This window comes from Terrapene carolina, unplaced genomic scaffold, assembly GCF_002925995.2.
Source record: "Terrapene carolina triunguis isolate 2854851 unplaced genomic scaffold, T_m_triunguis-2.0 Scaffold231, whole genome shotgun sequence".
Classification (NCBI taxonomy): domain Eukaryota; kingdom Metazoa; phylum Chordata; order Testudines; family Emydidae; genus Terrapene; species Terrapene triunguis.
This window is the reverse complement of record NW_020664582.1, coordinates 12,899,294-12,918,279: the sequence shown is the minus strand read 5'-3', so window position 1 is coordinate 12,918,279 and position 18,986 is coordinate 12,899,294. Positions and strand designations below refer to the sequence as shown.

At 42.7% G+C, this 18,986-nt stretch overlaps 1 protein-coding gene across 1 annotated transcript in view; it reads right to left on the bottom strand.

The window, feature by feature from the left end:
* The window catches only part of ACACA (acetyl-CoA carboxylase alpha), a 197,325-nt gene extending 181,132 nt beyond the window's left edge, over positions 1–16,193 (bottom strand). The window contains exons 1-3 of the mRNA XM_029912558.1: positions 16,164–16,193; positions 4,388–4,434; positions 1,078–1,330 (exon numbers count right to left, since the gene is read on the bottom strand). Of these exons, the coding sequence (XP_029768418.1) occupies positions 1,078–1,304 (227 nt within the window). The 5' untranslated portion in view covers positions 1,305–1,330; positions 4,388–4,434; positions 16,164–16,193. The remainder of the gene's footprint in view (positions 1–1,077; positions 1,331–4,387; positions 4,435–16,163) is intronic.
* Between the last annotated feature and the right edge of the window lie 2,793 nt (positions 16,194–18,986).

Genomic DNA, 18,986 nt, shown 5'->3' with positions numbered 1-18,986 from the left:
GCAAGCAATGATTTCAAGCACAATGGAGGGAGATTAAAAGAAAACCAAGACGTGCCTTAACTACTGCATCCAAAAGTCAAACATGATTGACTGTGGAGTCATCACCAGTGGGCACCTGAAGCTTCTAGGAGTTTGGGGGGAAAAGGAGACCCAAAAAAGGAGAACCCACTATTATTACTGAGATTATACAAAACGTTCAAAGCCATCTAGGGAATTTAAAAACATAACTTCTGTTAAAATTACTGGAAGATCTGTATCTAACTCCTCGGACTGCTTTGAAAATCTCAGCCAAAGACACCATGACCTGCAAGAACTGTTAAGGCAGGCAGCATCTTTTCTGTTAACATGCAATGCATGTTGTAACAAAACACTAGCAGATGTGCTAACCCACTGCTGAAACACTCAGAACCGGTTAGAAAGGAAAGCGCAACTTGGTTTTAACTTGCAAGGCCCATCTTTGAAAGCCATCAGTCCATAGCGCCAAATACTATAGCTGGATTTTGAAAAGGAAGGAAGGAGTGGGTAATGTTGTGGCCAAAAAGTACCCTTTGTAGCTATGCAAGCCAAGCTAAGGGTACTCAAATCTAGAGAGTCAGGACATATGCCAGTCACTGCAGGAACACTTCCTCACACTACAACCATCCTAGTGCACAGAAACGCACGACTGGCCATGTGCATGATTACCTTCCTCTGAAATAAGGTTAGTCAATAGACCACCACCAGAGCCAGATACCAGACTTGATAGATCCAGTATAGCATCTCCTCTGTTACTGTCATCAGACACGATCCATGTCCTGGAGACTCCCTGCTTTAGTATCACGGAACTTTATCAGTCTTGCTCATTCACCCCAAAGAATGCCCCTCAAGAGCCTTATCAAAGAGGGAGAAAATGAGGCCCTTCCTCCAACAGCAACAAGATACAGTGTCCCTTCCCCATACTCCTTGTGCTCCAGCTCACATTTCAGTTGAGTTGGATAAGAAGGAAGCCTATTGTAACAAGACAGTCTTTCTAAGACTAAAAGGAACAAGGTGAGAAAAGCCCGCAGACTGGATTGGATTAGTAGGGTTTTTACATACCTTATATGACTAGCCAGGCCATCTTGAACATTAGACAGTCCTGGGTCTGAAAGGGAATCTGAACAGACAGACACAGGAGACAGAGACCTCTCTTTCTCCTCAAGCAGATCAAGTTTCACCAAGGAGCTCGTCTCATCCTCTGAGTTATCCTCAGACACAGAGCCAAGGATGAAATGAGAGTGCAGGTTCAGCTCCAGGGGCTTCGTGGTAGGGGAGGACTCCTCCATAGTGACTCCGAAGTGGGCTCTTAGCACTAAAAGAGAAAAAAGCAAGAGCTGAAATTAGTATTAGCTCCTAGGGGAAACAAGAAAGCCTTCAAAAGCAGGGTTCACTTGTGGCCAGACACACACTGTTGAAATACCATGTCTGACCATGATCCAGACTAGTCACTTGTACAAACAGAAAAGCCACTGAAATAACACAAGTATCAATGCAACGGATCATTCTAATCTGTTGCAAAAGCTGCTGGCTTAGACAAAGCTACAGGAAGGACAAACAATCCTTAAGCAGGCACAACGTTTGTTATAAAATTCATAGCTAGAAAACCAATATGGAGGCATTTATTTTTATTTAACATTTATATTTTGGTAGTGCCTAAAGGCCAACCAGATTGGGGCCCACTGCGCTAGACGCTGCACAAACATATAATAATTGGCGAAGAGCTTATGATCTAAAATACAGTACACAGCAGGGGAATGGGACAAACCAGCAGACTGGGGTGCGATGATAAAATCAGACATCCACTGGCAGTCTTTTACCTGGGACCAAACGGAGGGCCAACTCAAAGAGAGAAAGTTGGCTGTTTTACAAAATATAATACAAATGTTTGGTGCTGTGGTTGTTTTTCAAAAATCAATTGTTTAATGTATTTTTGAAAGAGATAGCTGGATTTAATCCTTCCCCTGCGGCACTTGTAACATTTTGCTAGTGCAAGAGAAACAACAAATGAAATTGACTAGTTTCCAAAAGTGAAACTTTCTAATCTGTCATCATCACCCAAGCTAACTGAAACACAAAGAGGAAACAAACAGCAAAACCAGTGTAAAGTAAATTAGACTGAGAAGTTTAACAATGTTGATGGTCTAGAGCACAGCACAGAGATTACTTAACATCACAGCATCCCTTTACAGAGGTCACTTCTGCTGTGAAAAGCTGATGCAAGATTAGTATTAAGTAATTGGTGTTTGCAATACATGACCACCACCACATAGGTATAAAAAAGTTGCAAACACTTGTTTGTTTTTCTGTATGCATGCAATATATACCTACCAATAAAAGAGAAATAATAGCAAATACTTTATCTCAGTCTTACATGATTTAGATGTGAAGGGCTTACATGAGGAAACTGGACAGTATTAAAATGGTAAGTACTGATATGAAAGAATCGGCAATAAAACTTCATAAGAGTGGGAAGCTTATTCTGCAAATTGGGAATCTCAGGCATTGAAGATTTTGATCAATGTAGTATCAAAATGCTGGAAGTTTTCAGGCTCGGTATAGAATTATGGCAGAAGACTTGATATCTGAGAGACTTCAGGATTCATTTCATATATTATAGAAGAAAAAATGTGCATTATGGGCTCCTTGAAAGTCCTCCATTCACAAACCAGGCACAGCATGAGCAAGAAGAATTCGAGCTTTCCCAACACACTCCCCTGCCAAGGTGCCTCAACCTGATCCAGGAGGGATCACCTCTAGGGGAGAGTTCAGTCTCCAAGACCCACTCAGCCCTGAATTTCACCTGTCTTTCTCAGATTACCCATCTGCACAGTAGGGTGGTACAAGGCTTGGTAGCATGCCTTAAGTTCTTCAGATGAAAGGCACTGAATATGTGCAAAGTTTTATCCCATTTATGTAAAAATCTTTAAACAGAAGAGTATGTGCTCCTTCAAGGCCAGAAACGTTAGTCTGACTGTGACAGGGCACAGGAACAGTGGCGTGCAGGCAATGGGACCGAAACCTGTAATCTACTGAGTTCCTTGAACTTTCACTAAAGTAACAGAAGCTGTGAGTGTGCAAGTGCCCTGCAAGATTGGGCCTAGGAGACAAGGGTGATACACATTTAAGGAAGTGTATGCATAGGAAGAGAGGCCTTCAGAAAAACCAGTGTCAAACCTGGATACAGTAAAAAAAAAAAAAAAAAATCAGAGCGGTGGTAACCTTAGCCAATTCCTAACACAAGGTAATTACCTAGCTGGGGTCCATGCTGGAAACTTGCCAGGATTTCATCAAGAATAAAATGGAGCAGATTGAAGCTGGCCTCATACAGGGGTTCATCCCTTGGAGCAACAGGTCATAGCAGGCACGACTGCATTTTGTCATGATCAGTCACCATGAGCCCACACTACTACACTTTCTCCACAGCATGGATTGCCTGGATACATCTCTCCTAATCAATTCAACACGGTTGCAGGAGCCTTGGGCATTGGTGGCACACTGGTCTCTCCTGTTCTCTGCCTGTGGCACACAGCAGTTCTGTCTGAGCACTGAAGTGCTTTAGCTTAACAAAGTCATTGGGCTCCATAAGGGGGTTCTGGGATGAAGTTTGATTGTCTGTAATATTCAGGAGGGCAAACTATATAATCTAATGATCCCTTCTGGCCTTACACTCTGATTGAGAGAACACAACTATCCTGGACCATCTTCTGCAATTCTGCACACTGCCTCCCCAGCTCTACGGCCTCAGACAACTAGACTGGGATTTTGCATTTAAAATGTTGGTTTACCTTATGTATAAGTGCAATGCTGACAGACTCCGGGATCAAACCTGGGACCTCTGGAGCTTAATGCAGGAACCACTATTGCATGAGCTAAAAGACACAAGGCTGTAGCAGTCTCATTAAATTCTAGCTGGGCTAGCTGCCACTAGAGAGGGACAGAGTGCCACACCCAAGCAGGCATGGTTTACATACTCCCTCTAGCTGAGGAAGCACATCTCGAGCTTCAGAGAGCTTCAGTTGATATCCCAGATGAGCGTCCACTTGAAATACCAACAGACCCCGGTCGGCAGCGGCCGGGATCAAACTTGGGACCTCTGGACCTTAATACACGAGTCACTACTGCATGAGCTAAAAGGCACACATCTTAGCCAAGGTTGTAGCAGATTCATCAATTTCTAACGGCTCTGGCTGCCACTAGAGGGGGACAGAGAGCCACACCAAGCAGGCATGGGTTACATAAGCAATGAGCAAAAACCACAATCATTGAAGTAAAATCGCTTACAATTTCATAATTGACTCAATAATATGAAATCAGCATAGAGCTTCACATGGAAACACAATCAGATTACGGACTGTTAACAATAACTAACCTCTTGTAATCGCTGCAATCTGAGTAGCTATCCACCTCCAAAACGAACTGGAAAAGAAGACACAAACACCAATAAATACATAATAATACTTTTGATACACAGCTCCTGTAATCAGAGGATCTCCAAGCTCTGTCAATCAATCACCACAACAGCCTGTGAGACAGGTATGCTACTCAATGTATGGAGAGTGAAGGAGAGGCACAGAGAAGGTTAAATGACTTGCCCAAGGTCATACAGTGAGCCAAGAATGGAATCCAGAATTCCTGACTCTCAGTCCCATGTTGTATCGACTATAGCCTATGCTTCCTCCTATTGGTCACTCACAAGACAATACTTGGTAGCTTTGTGAGCAATTTGCTAACACACAACATCTAAAGGCTCGTTCATTCAACCTGTATTTTTTGTTACTGCAAGATAGAGGGGGAAAGGCAACTTGATTTCCCCCCCACCCGGTGTTTTAAAAAAACCTGAGTTTAGTGCTGTGAAGAGAAGGAGTAAAAGCACTCACGGTGCAGTCAGGTGCCTTGGGAGCTTCTCCCACGCAGCTGTGCCAATATGTCTCAAGCCTGTCTTTTGGAACCTCCTTCTATTACAGCCTGAAGCCTTTCACACAATCCTCCCACTGCACCTCCATCCTGTCCTGCAGCAGCAAGTCATAATCTGGCCCTGGGTCTCCTACACAGCGGAGCCAAAGCATGTCAGCCCTGTCCTGTGGCATTCACCTGAGCAGAGGCTGCAGATTGTGCTTAACTGTGCCCAATTGTGGAAGGTGAAGGAGACAAGCAGGGACTCTGAGGAGACCCACCAAACTCATTTTCAATTGCAGTCAAACAAATAACAAAAAGCTAGTGAGACTCAGGAAAAATACTCCCATCCATCCACATCTAGTGCCGAACAGACTTTGAAGTCATCCTACGCGACACACACAGAGTTTTGAGTGGAGAGCCAGATATCTCCTTGTACAAGAAGGGCGACCTTTTACTAACCCTGGATAGATTTTCTTCTTGTAACTCAAAAGACTGCACTTTCAAGTACAACGTTAAAAAAATAAAAAGATGCCATTAAGTTCCAGTTAAGATTTAAAATACAAATCAGTAACTTCAAAGAAAACTGCTGTAGTTTAAACAAAAAAAGCAACTGTTGAGGAGCCAGGAAATTCAAAGTGAAGGTTACAGCTTAAAAAAAAAAATTGGAAGTACGGAAATGCACAGATCAGCTGGGTTTTGGGGAGCAATGTGCGAGTCAGAGATAAGGCCACCCAAGCAATCAAAAAGTCTTATCTGCATTGCAATTACAGCCACATTAGGAAAACTACAGGAATGTAGCAGAGTTCCCTCAACATGAACAATCTGGTCTGGTCTACGCAGGCAAAACCAACTCACCTTGTAACATGAATAGGACACAATCATGTTGCAACTGGACGTCTTTAACATAGTTATAATTGTAGTGTAGGCAAGACAATTGAATCCTAAACCACCACTGTTTCTTTTCATCAGTGACTGAGAATTAAGAATGCATCTGACTGGCTTATTCAATCTTACTGTGATTGTGCATGGGTATATTATTTAGATCAAACTGTACCTGTGTTGACAACACAGCTCCTGGTTTCATTAGGGCCATATGCAGCCCATAAAAAAAAAACCCTGATGAATACTTAACCACTATGTGATTATAAAGACTGTGTTTAGACAGTTTTGAGATTATAAAACCTGTCACTGTACCCCATTTTGATTGTTTGGTTTGGGGTGTTTTTTGAGGTGGGGGGAGCAATTATAAAACCTGCAACTATCTGCCCAGGGCAGAGATTAAACTGTTTGTGAAAACTCCTGCAAACTGAGCCACATGGGCAGATCCCTGTTCTCTTCAATAGGTCTTGGCATACACATACATCAAGGGGTCTGTCCCTGCAGCTTTGTTGTAGAATCCGGGTTTAAATAATTAGCCCAAACTCTCCTAAACTAGCCAAAGGCACCTTTACAGCCAACAAACCAAGGCCAAAACCTACACTAGGAGACCTTCCAGGAAGGGGGGATGGGGACACCTTGTTTTTAAGACTCATCTCTCAAAAATGCCTTGTTCAATTTGCATCAAATTTGCCCCCAAAAAATTCTACTCTGGCATCAAATCACACATGGAAAATTTCAGCTGTATTGATCTAGTATTGGCACAGTTAGTGTGGTGGGGGGAAATAATCTAGGTTATGACATAAAGCTAGCTATGGAGAGAGAGAAGCTACTGTCTCAAACACTTAGCAATTATACAGTCTCATCTCAGGAGAGAAGGAACTTTATAAGCATTAACTAAGCCTTGGACCACCACCATTAGGCAAAATATTCTCTCTTTTTTGCAGATGAGGAAACTGAGGCACAGAAAGGATAAGTGGCTTGCCCAACAATTCAACGACAACCCACGAAACTCCTCATCCATGCTAAACCACTTGACCATTCTTCCTCTCAGTGCACCTCTACTCAAAATCAATTATCAGTGCAACTCAATCCTCTTCGATAGGCCATGTTGTCTATAGCCAAAGCCACAAAAACGTTTTTTGTTTAGATTTCCATGAACAGCTCCTGGGCAGCTGGTAATTAGCTATCCACTCCCTACTTGTTCTAAATATGTTGAAACTTTCTTATTTTTTCATTTTTTAAAAACTGGATTTCAGCTTTGTTTTTTGCTCAAATGAACTGTAGCCCTTTCCAAAGAGCTTCTCAGAGAAGCCAGTTGGTTTTCATACTGTGGGAACAGGATTCTAAAATCCCAAGAAAACCTGGCCTGGTGCACATTTTTCTTGAAAATTTAACTGTCCAAGTTTGAAATACACAATATCTTTGTTTAACTGTGCTTGCGCTAAACACCTGGGTAAGGGCCTCATCCTGCACCACTAAAGTCAACCGGGAGTTTTGCAACGGACTTCAATGGGGGCTGGATTGGGCCCTAACAAAAGACTGGTCATAACCCCATGACAGCAATGCTCTCCTGCTTTCTAAAATCCCTGGTTTCTAGGAGGTTTCAGATGTTGTTAAAACAGTTTGCAAGGCAAACTTTTCAGAGACTGAGGTGACTAAAAATTGCACTGCAAGGTCCAGATTTAGACCCTGATCCTACAGAGACTTAAGCACATGCACAATTTTATTCACATTGGGACCACTCGTGTGAATAAAGTTACACCTGGGCATAAGTCTTTGTAGGATTCGAGTCATCTTCTCCTTTTTGTTCTCCCCTCCAGATCAAATTAACCAAAAGATGGAAAATTTGTTTTTGCAATTGCCCAGCACTGCAGACTCAACAAGGAATCTACAAGCCAAGCTGTGCTCTTTAGGTAATAAAGACTTTGCAATAATGTTGATGATGCTCAAAGCAGGGCAGAACCCACAGCTCACTCTTCCAGAGCTGCATGAACTAACACTAGTAAAAGATTACTTTGTCAGAAGAGATGTGAACACAAAGAATTGGGAGGCAGACACAGGGAGCAAAGCTGTGAAGAATTGGGCCTAGTGAGTGTGTAAGAAAGTACCATTCATTTTCAGTAATTTTTCTCCCTCTGAAATGCCATTTAGAGTGACACTGATGTAATTTTGGCTCAAATTTAACTTTTACTTAAAGAAAAATCTTTTACAAAACTATTTCTGAAGTGAATTACTTTATTGATTTATTTTTCATTTCAGGGGAAACAAATTGAATGGATTTTTTAAAAATTAGAATAGTGTCTCCACAACACTTTGAAGAGGTAAAGCACAATATAAATTCTAATAATAATGATAATGAATTCAAGCAATCCTAAAAAAAATAAAATAAAAAAAAATACAGCATTATTACCATTGACAACCAGAAAGTGAAAGTGACCAGAAAACAACAATAAAACTGACCAGTCCTGTTACAGTTGTTTGCTTTTGCTGAATTTGAAGGTGAGCAGCACATGAATCTAGACTAACTTTGGAAGTCAGTTTCCAGATCAACAGAGGATGAAATCCCACGCTTAGGGGTAAAGTCACAACTTCTTCAAGGATACCTAGGTATGTGGGTGAGCATCAGGAATGCCACAACTATCTGCCTAGGTTCCTAGCACATGCCCAATACCACTGCATCTGAGGACTGACTCTGGAAGCCCACTTCTGCCAACAGACATCACCACAGAATTAATGGGCCACCATCCTGAGCGCCCTCTTAATCTGAACCAAGAGGACAAAATCAGACCAAAGAATCACCCAGATATAATTTAGGAGATAATGTTTGTACTTCATGGTCCAAGAGACACAGATGAGGTTTTCATCTCGGGGCCAAAAGACCAAACACATCAAGACATTTGATCCTAGCCTTTAATAGGCCGAGAGACTACTTAACACTTGATCTTAGCTCAGAGGAGCCGAGAAGCTCCTCTGCTTTTTCCATTCCCTCTCCCTGAGATTTTATTCCCCCTCCATTTATACTAGCTTCTTTCTAGTTTATCATTTGTTCTGCAGTTTCAATTGGATGCTACCTACTTCCTGTCCTAAACTGCTCTGCACCACTGAACAGCTGTCAAACGTAGTGTACCGTAAAGTGCTTTTGGATATTTGGATTCTACTCCTTTTAAACCTCCCAGTACATTTCACTCTACAATAGGTTAAAATAAAATCCTGATGATGAATAATAGATCCAATTCAGCAATCCATACACATTCAGCAAAGCACTTAAGCATGTACCTAATCTCATTGATTTTGATAGGATTTAAGGACATGCTTAAGTGCTTTGCTGAAGTCCCATTTACTTCAGTGGGATTTAAGCACATGCTTAAATGTTTTCCTGAACAGTAGTGGATTTAAACACAGGCTATAATGTTTCCCTCTGATATCTGCCTCCTTATGTGACTTCAGAGAATGTTCCTTTCCAAAGAGTCAGCTAGTCATTTCCTCCCAGAAGAACGGGAAAAGTCTATTCAAATTAGGGAAAGCAAAGTGAATATGCTAAAATAAAGCTAAATATGTAAATTCGTCCTATCTAAGTCACAGGGGCTGCACTAGGGAAGGAATATAAGCCAGCAAATTTTAAATATGAACCATATTACAGAGCATCTTCCCAAAGACTTCTGAGAAATGTTCTGTTACATGGATAGAGTTTTACAATGGGATCCAAGGATCCAAAAGCGTTGTAAATAAACATCTTGAGATGGGGAGGAGGCAGCTGCATGCAGTGACCTGGATCTGAACCGGAGGAGTCAATCAATTTTCTTTCGGGATCCAATACATGCCAGTGTGGCTGCAGAGAGCATGTGGTCTTGCCTGCATTACGTCTTCTCCCACGGGGAGGTGGGTGAGTGACAGGGGGCCCAGAGATCTCTTTTGCAGTATCTAAAACTTCCACGCTTGAGCCCTCTTAGGCATTTAGATTATGATGAGTTATTTGTATTGCAGTAGTGCCTAGGAGGCCCATTCATGGATCAGGACCCCATTGTGCTGGGCACAGTGCAAAACAGGACAAAAGGATAGTTCCTGCCTACATACTGGGGTTTCCACTGCTGTCCCAGCCGTTTCCCCATCTCCAGATGTTTATTTAGAGTCCTCACATTTATTTACTTTAGATTAAAAGGGATTTTGATTATTATTGTTTTCAAAGGAAGAGGCAGAAAAACAAACAATGGCAATAATCGGTAACAATACCCAAAGAGCACACCCACAGTATCCCAGGGACCAGAGCTAAGAGAGCATACACACACTATGAAAGAATCTTCCCACGTGGCTGGATTTTATTAACAATGCCTTAAGACACACAAGCAATTAAAAAGATATCCTGCGGCTCCTTAAGCTACAATTTCCCAGTCACTTGAACATATTGGGAATTTCATGCTCTCAATGCAGCCCACAAATAACAGGCCTGGGGTATTTACAGGCAACCTTCCCCTGCCCATCCCCATTGCATCACACTGAAACTTGAGCTGCAAGAAGCCCTACTCCTGTGCTATGTCCATTCACACTCACTGCCACCAGGGACTTCCCCTTATCACATAGTGACCATATGTACAGAGCAGACTACAGGAAGAGGCAAGAGCAAGTAAAGGGAATCGCAGCATCTCAATCCACTAGTCCCCCACATCCTGTGTGCATGAAAAGTGCCCCACAAAGGCTGGTAAGGGCATTACCGGGGCACTGACAACAAACACATATGCACCCTGCCATTTACCATCACCTAACCTCTCTCAGACATCCCCATCTACCCCAATAACCCTCACCATCTGCACCCCACTCCTTACAACCTATCCACAGCTCATGTTCCCCAACCCTAGCAACAGAGCTCATGAGAACATTATACCACCCCAATCACAATTACCTACCCCCCCCAAGTAGCAAGGCTGAGGAGGCCATTCACACTCACTTCTTCTTCCTCCAACCATCCCTAACAACTCACTCACCTACCCCCACACAATCACATTCAAATTACCCCCAATCCAGCATCAAAACTGGGGGAAATATTTTCATGTGCTCCCTTATTTCCAATCCTCTACCGTGGTGAATATATTATACCTTCTCTGGAACTGGGGATCCCTGCCAGGCTGAGTGGGGTCCTTCCACTTCCTAGAGCATTCGGGATCCCCCCACCCCAGGGGAATCCCCCCCATTTCCTAGAGCACTGGGGATCCTATCCAGCCCAGAGACCCTCCCATCTCCTAAAACACTTGGGTCGCCGCCGGGCTGGGGCTGAGCCCCCCCACCACCACCACTTCCCGGGGGGCCCCGCCGGGCCGGGGCCGCGCCCCCCCCACTTCCCGGGGGTCCCCGCCGGGCCGGGCCCGGCCTGAGCCCCCCCACCACGACTACTTCCCAGGGGTCCCCGCCGGGCCGGGCCTGAGCCCCCCCCCCCTTCCCGGGGGTCCCTGCCGGCCCGGGCCTGAGCCCCCCTCCTTCCCGGGTCACCGGGGATCCCCGCCAGGCCGGGCCGTAGGAAGCGCTCTCCCCACGCACCGGGGAGCCTGGCTGCAGAGCGGACCCGCGCCCCGGCGGGCTCACCTCAGGGTGCCAGCTGAGATGGGGCGATGCCCCTGGGCCCCCCTGCCCGGCGCTGGCTGCTGATGCCGCCCGGCGAGGAGATGGCTGACACACACGCTCCCATTCAGTGTTCCGCCGGCTCCGCCCCCTCGCTCCGGCTCCGCCCCCCTCTCGCGCTGACAGCTCCCTCGCCCACTGAGGTGGCGTGACGGGAGAGGTAACCTCAGGTCATTCACCTCTGACCCCCACTCACGTCCCCCCCTCCCGTGGGGATCTCTCCCTTTCCATTGGCGGCCGGCTCTCACTCCGGGGTGGGTGTGACCAATCGCAGGGGCCGGGGGGCGTGGCCAATGAGGCGATGCCTATGGTCTGAGCGGCCCTGGCCGCTCTGCCACTGGCTCCGGCGGCAGAGGGAGGCACTGGCGGCGCCTCTCCAGCGCCGGCTCGGTGTCCTCTGGTGACACGGACCCGGCGCCTCCGCGGTTAACCCCCTGGCTGCCGGATGGGGGCCCCCGCCTGGGGGAGCTGGGCGATCGCCCCGCGGGGTCAGCCTGGCTGGGACCGCGGCTGAAGGGCACCGGCGGTCGCAGCGGGGAGTGAGGCAGCATCGACTAGACCGATCCCAGGCCACGCTCCATCGAGGGTGCAATTAAAAAAAAAAAAAAAGTAGGGATGAGCCTGTAAAATTCAGGATGGGTCCAGCCCTGGTATCACGGGGCAACCGGGTGGGTCAGGTGTCAATCCCTAGGACAGGCCTATGCCCTCTTATCCAAAAATGGGGAGTTTAGGCCCAGTCAGTGTCCCCCACCCTCCACTAGTTTTCTCTGTAAACGGGCAGCCCCAGATCCTACGCACTCTCACGCAGGCAGTGCCATACACTCGGACACCCGCAAAGGCTTTGCACATATCAACACCACCTTTGAAATATAACCGAAGGACATTTGGGGCACCTGAGGGAATGTGTTCCTTATGTCATTAACAAGCAATTATTGGACAGGTGGGCAAATACAAGAGCCAAAATATTTCAGAATATTGCTGTGAATAAAATCTGCCATATTTGCACTCCCTTTTACTCTCTTACTCACAAACATTTGCCTGCGCAAGACTTTATTTGCAAGAATGTGTGCCACAAGCATCACCAATAGTCTTGCAAGTACTTGTTGGTACTTGCACCAGAATGACTCACATAGCAATTTTGATAAGCTCTTTTTATTCAATGCACAATAGATTAGACCGATTACAAATGTTTGTGGATTATTTGTGAACAGGAAAAGGCATCCCTCCTCTTTATAAAACTTAGATCATCCAGTCAGAGGAAGAAATAAAATAATCTCACTCGAGCGACCAATCCTATGTCTTGAATAGCCACAGTTACTCACAGCAATCAGGGACTTGAAGTCCACACAAAATATTAAAATCAAAGAGAATAAAGCACAAATTCATAAAAAAAACCCACATTAGTGGCTCATTTATGAACAGGAAAAAAGGGATACTTCCCTGCTCTTCCTGGAAAAAAAAATCTTAAAATGAAACAGAAGTCTTTTAAAAATGTAATTAAAAAAAACGCAATGTCATCCCCTGAATAGTTTCCCAAATTCAGATTTATGCTCAAAGGAACACATTGGCACCACTCCCTAATAATAAGTATTATTAACAAAGTTATAGAGCCTCAAACAGGAATTTCCAGACTTTTGCTAGATGGTTCGTGTTTGTATTCACACACTCCTTGTAATAACAGCTAAGGCACATCAAATCCGTCCTCAACTCCTACACTAGAGCCTACGCTCATAGAATACCATGTCAAATCCGTTCGACTCCTACTCTCATAGAATACCATGTCAAATTCAAGGTGTCAAGCATTATTTTCAAGGTGTTGCACCCAGGTTGCCTAAAAAATTGCCTAAAACTGCAGGATATGGACTGTGGTTGACAATTCTACTCTTCCCCTGAAATGTACACTGCCCGTTTAAAGCTTGTCTGTGTGGGAGACAGCTTTCTCATGGCTAGCTCGACAGTAGAATGAACTCCCACAGGAACAAATGATTGTTACAAATGTCACCACCTTTTCCAAGTGCGTGGTGCAGTTCTTCAGCCTTGCCATGTGTAATATAAACACAAAGCACAATGTACATATACATTTATTTAAAACCCACTCACCCGCATCAAGAGGATGAGAAAGAGAATGAACCACATGTGACGGATATTCGTAATGTCACTTACCGTACCACTGGAAGGTGCTCAGATATCATGGTGATGAAGGCTGTATACAAACCTGAATAGAATAGAAGGTGCCCAATCCTGAAACTACATCTGCACAGGTGAAACCTTGTATACACACTGGAGCCCTGTTCAAGTCATTGGAGCACTATGCAGGTGCAGAGGTCTCCTTGCACAGGTGCAGTTAGAGGACTGGGCCCTCCATGACTAGTTCAAATAGATGTAAAACTTACATTATTCTTAATGTTTATAAAATGTACTGAGTTTCTAACATCCTGAACACAGAAACTAGCGACAGAATTTAGATAGATAAAAAGGGGGATAGTTCTTTAACCACTGTCTATCTAAAAAGTGAATCGCTGAGGGTCAAAGAACAAACTGGAGAATAGGCAAGGGTTAAAAGTAAAAAATTTTTTTTTTAAATTGTGCTTCATTGCACAATTACAGTCTGGCCTGCATGTTATCTATTTGAGTTCCCAACCTGTAGACAAATCAATCGGACAATTCATATATAAAGTTATTCATGAGTATAAGAGTTTTCAGGGTTGTGGCCTTAGGTCATTGCCCAAAATACTTATATCTTATTTACTGTAACTTGGCTGTTCTGATTTCAAAAGTGTTGAACACCCATAACTCCTTTTGAAGACAGTGGGAGCTGTGGGTTCTCGGCACTTCTATATAAATAATATTTCCAGGGTTGTTTTATTTAGTCCCAGTTTGGGCTGTTGTCTACTCACTGCTCTCTAGACACTATCACATAACTTGAAAGATATTCCAAATTACTGTCACAGCCACACTAGCAACTGTGGAAAATGACCCATACTCATCCCTCTCAAACATCTCATTTTACTTTCAGATTGATAGTAATTTTGCAAAGCTGTATGGTTCTTCACTTTTATTATGATATATTATATCAGCAATGTCAATTTATTAAACTGAAACTGACACTTTTTAAGTAATAAGCCTGTGTAATTTAAAGCTTCTCATTCTCTTGGACTCTTAGCTTCATCTGTAATTTTGAGTATTGGTCCCACTCCCAAGAGTTCAGATCTGGAAAATGCCTATCTGGAACTGGTCAAAATATTTGTTGTAAAAAATGTATCTGACAAATTGAGAAAGGTTAGTGTGTAACAGCTTAATCCTCTGAGATACTGAGCACTCCCAATTCACACTGAAGCAAGTAAAAGTTAAGTGCACTCAGCACCCCACATGACTGTGTCCTAAATTGCTATTTCTAATTACATACAAAACTTGAATGACTCAAGTTGCTTTAGTCATAGAAGGGGCCCCAGGGACCTTAGAGATAGTAGACAAAAAAGTTGTTAAATTGCTTAACAGACCAGGTATATTTCCAAATTTGCCTAAATTGAAGAAAAAAACTAACAAGATTACAACAGGCGGTTGGTAAATCTTTTCTGGTGTACTGAGCCCTTTGGTCATGCTAAAACCTGCATTGTGTCTGCCCTGCCAATTTTATTCATTCAACCACTTAACACTATTTCAGTGCCGCTGGAAGGGTGATTGCCACACATATTTAGACCCTGTGGCAACTCTAGAAAACAATGGAATGAGGATCATAGTAAAATGTAGGCTGGGAAAGTGTTACTGACAAACAATAATAATGTCAGCCTTGGCCAAACTTCAGACTCAGCCTAGAAGCAGGATTTTAATTATTATTAATTATTATTATTATTATTATAACACTTAACATTTACCTAAGGCTTTTTTATCCATGGATCTCTTAGCACTTTTAATACCCCATTTTACAGATGGGGAAAAATGAGGTATATAGAAGTCAAGTGACTCACCCAAAATACTGTTACTTAACTTTAAATACATTTATAAAATAAAACCCGGTGTTAAATAGTTTGTGTGTCTTCTGCTGGTTCCACTGTAGTCAGTGGCAAACTTCCCTTGTCTTCAGTGGAAGCAGAAGCTAGCAGAATACGGTGTAATGTTAAATACAATTTCGGAGAACAGTAGTAATTGATTTAGAACGAATATACTATTGAGCTGGAAAGAACACACTATCAATTGTTAATAGCCACTGTGATCCCAATCCTGCACCCATGAGAATGAGGAGTTTTGCCACTGAGCTGGGAGCAGGACTGGGCCCTACATTTCAATCTGTTTTAGACTGGAGAGGTAAGGAAGAGCTGACAGTTATGAACCTATTAAAGATTCAAAATCTGGAAAGTCATAACACATTTTATAATAGAGCCACAAAGTATCAGATAGGCCTCTGTAATATTATCAGGCAGAGGCATGAGCACAAAGTTCCCATACAAACTTCTCTGTAATTCATCAAGTGTTTTCGTTTGCGACCATCTTTTAAACATGATTTCACCTTAACCATAACTAGGGATGCAAATGACTTAAGAGTTTGTATCCATTTTTCTCTTTGATTCTCTGTTTATCACACTGAGAATTTATCATCACTCTTCAGGATAGAATTGTTCTGATTTGTCTTATAAATATATGCACTGTACTTACTATGCACATGGAAAAAGCAATCACTGCATTTTTACTTAGAAAAAAAATGTGTAGCCTTAAAAGTGCAAGTAAAAACATTTTGAAAAGTAAACTGAAAGTTTTATTACCTGCAATGATCCAAGTTCAGGGTTCCAAGTCTCTCCCACAGCAGCTGACGACAACAACCTCAGTACAAGGGAGCACAAGAGATCTGAAGTGTTCTTGATGCCCTCAATTCTGGCAGAGAACACAGAATTCAGGTCCGGAAAGGTAAGTAAAAAAGGAAAGGGTTTTATATTATTTTGCTTTCAATGAGTTATTTATCATTGTTAATAACTATTTATTTAGAAAGTTTTAATAGGTTTACAAAAATTTGTTGTGTAAATCTCAGAAACAATACTTACACTGAGCTTATCTTTTCGTTTAGAGAAACGTTATGCAGTAATATAATCATCAGATCACTCTGTTTAACAGGGTATTTGTCATTTTAAGCCTATCCATGTGTGTTTATTGTTTTTAAGTTCTTAAAGAGATTTTTGTTTATTTAAAAGCATTCTGGTTGTCTTTTAAAAATAGAACTAGTAAGTTTATGTCAACATTCTTTTGCTGGGTTGTGATGCAAACAGCAATACTAATAAGAAAGTGAAACTGACCAGTAGTAATACACCTCTACCCCGATATAACGCGACCCGATGTAACACGAATTTGGATATAACGTGGTAAAGCAGTGCTCCGGAGGGGCGGGGCTGCGCACTCCGGCGGATCAAAGCAAGTTCTATATAATGCGGTTTCACCTATAACACAGTAAGATTTTTTTGGCTCCCAAAGACAGCGTTATATCGGGGTAGAGGTGTACAGTAATATTTAGCCCACACAGGGCTCTTTTCATATAAACATCTCATTGTACGGTAGCATCACTAGCCACTGTGGCATAGGAAAAAGTAGAGTTCTGAATGGTGAAATGGAAATTAGATTTTGAAAATACATTTAAAACAATCACCACTGAAGTTTTTACTAGTAACACAGGGAGGGATTTGGAACTTTTAATAGGATTTTTATCTTGAGATCATCCCATTAAAAACATGTCTAGTGTGAAAATGCAACTATAAATGAAACTGGAGCACAGAGAAGTATCTGGCCCAAACTTTTTAAAAATTGTTCCTTCCCAACATAATCACAAATTTTGGAAACCTACTTCCTCATACCACTTTAAAGCTCTCTTATGGGGATGATAGCCTCCTTTATAAAGCACTATGAGATCTATGGATGAACTATGCTCTATAGAAGCGAAGTATTCATTATTGGTGTTGCTGCTGTACATGCAAGCTTTTCCCACTATCTTAAAAAAAATAAAACCCCTCTGACCTTATCAATACTTACAACAAAGCTAGCTTGGGTATCTAGAACACAAGTCATTTGAAAAGCAAGGATTAATCTTAGATTCATTAAAAATATACTATCCTTCATTCTACGATCAAATTAAACAGTAGGTGGACATTTGATCTTTGAAAAAGGAGACGTTTTAGCTGAAAAGGTTATCTCAGCGCCACCTTGTGTCAGAAAAAGAAAATTCCAGTTTCTAACAATTGAGCTGCGTTAGCACATCCGGGGTTACCTAGTTTACTGGTGAAAGTAGCAACCTAGCATTCTGGTTAGACTCCCAGTTATTGCCAGATGGTCGATTTTCCATGGTAACCAAGACACTGTTTTTTCCATTTGGCTAAGAAAGTGAAACTTTTTCCTTCTGATGTAGGCTATATCACCGCAATTCATAGCTTTGCCATCTTCAGACTAGAGATTACTACACTGCACTTTGGCTCCTCAAATCCATCCAGAAACTAAAGCTAGTGTAGAATGTGGCAGCCCAGTTGTTAATCCTACTGTGAGCATATTGCACTAATGTTTCATAATCTGCACTGGCTGTGTGTGGATTTCTGGAGAGAGTTTATGGTATTGACCTAAAAAACCATAAATGACCTGCCTTCCTGAGATGCCTCTTTTCCCCCATGCGACACTGTCACATGGGAGATTCCTACAGCACTTAGAACATAGCCCTACAATTATAAAAGAGAGAGGGGGCTGCTGGCAGGGCATTCTGCAGAGGGCCCTTTTCTTGTGGAATGCACTCATCCTGCCCTTGATCCAAAATGGCCCAACTCAGCTGATCTTCAGGGCACATTGTAACGCTCATTCTTTTAAAAGACCTTTTGGGGAAAGAAGTTTTATTGGAGGGAGGATGTGATCTTTATTTTATTTTATCTAGGCTATATGGTGTATTTAGCTATGGCTATACTTTGAGAACCAGCAGCAACCCTACATTTTGCTTACTCTGTTTTTAAGTTGTCAGGGAGGGGGCAGAACGCGAGCACGCGCACTTCTTGTAGTTTCACAAATCTAAATAAAGACTCTACACTTTACATTACTCAAAAGCTCATTTTTACACTTGTAAATACACTTGTCCCAGTTTGGGGGCCCAATTTTAGTCAACAGTGTCCATTTAATCCTGCAATGCCTGCTGAGCCAATAAACTGTTGATCAACACTTGTCATCTTGTTTAATCTCCTAATTCTAGAAGGTTCTTGGATACTATGGTGATGAGCACAGTATAAGAACCTAAACAGAACAGAATAGAATCTAGCGTATATCAGGCAAGTGAAAGACTTCCTCTCAGTCTACTCAGGCAGCTAAATTATCTTGTTTAGGGCAGTGAAATTCACCCAGGTGTGGCAAAATTCTTATTTACCAGTTACACCCATTCAAATGCTTAACATGGGACTTATCCTTATGTGGTACATTGGGCCTCATGCAAGCCCTATGCACTGAGGGAAAATTATATCCATAGATAAAGTTTATTCAGGTCAAACAGTAAGCAAATCCTGCACCTCTATTAACTGGATCAGAGCAATTACCAATCTAGAAACAGATCAAACGGCAATGAATAAACAGCCTCA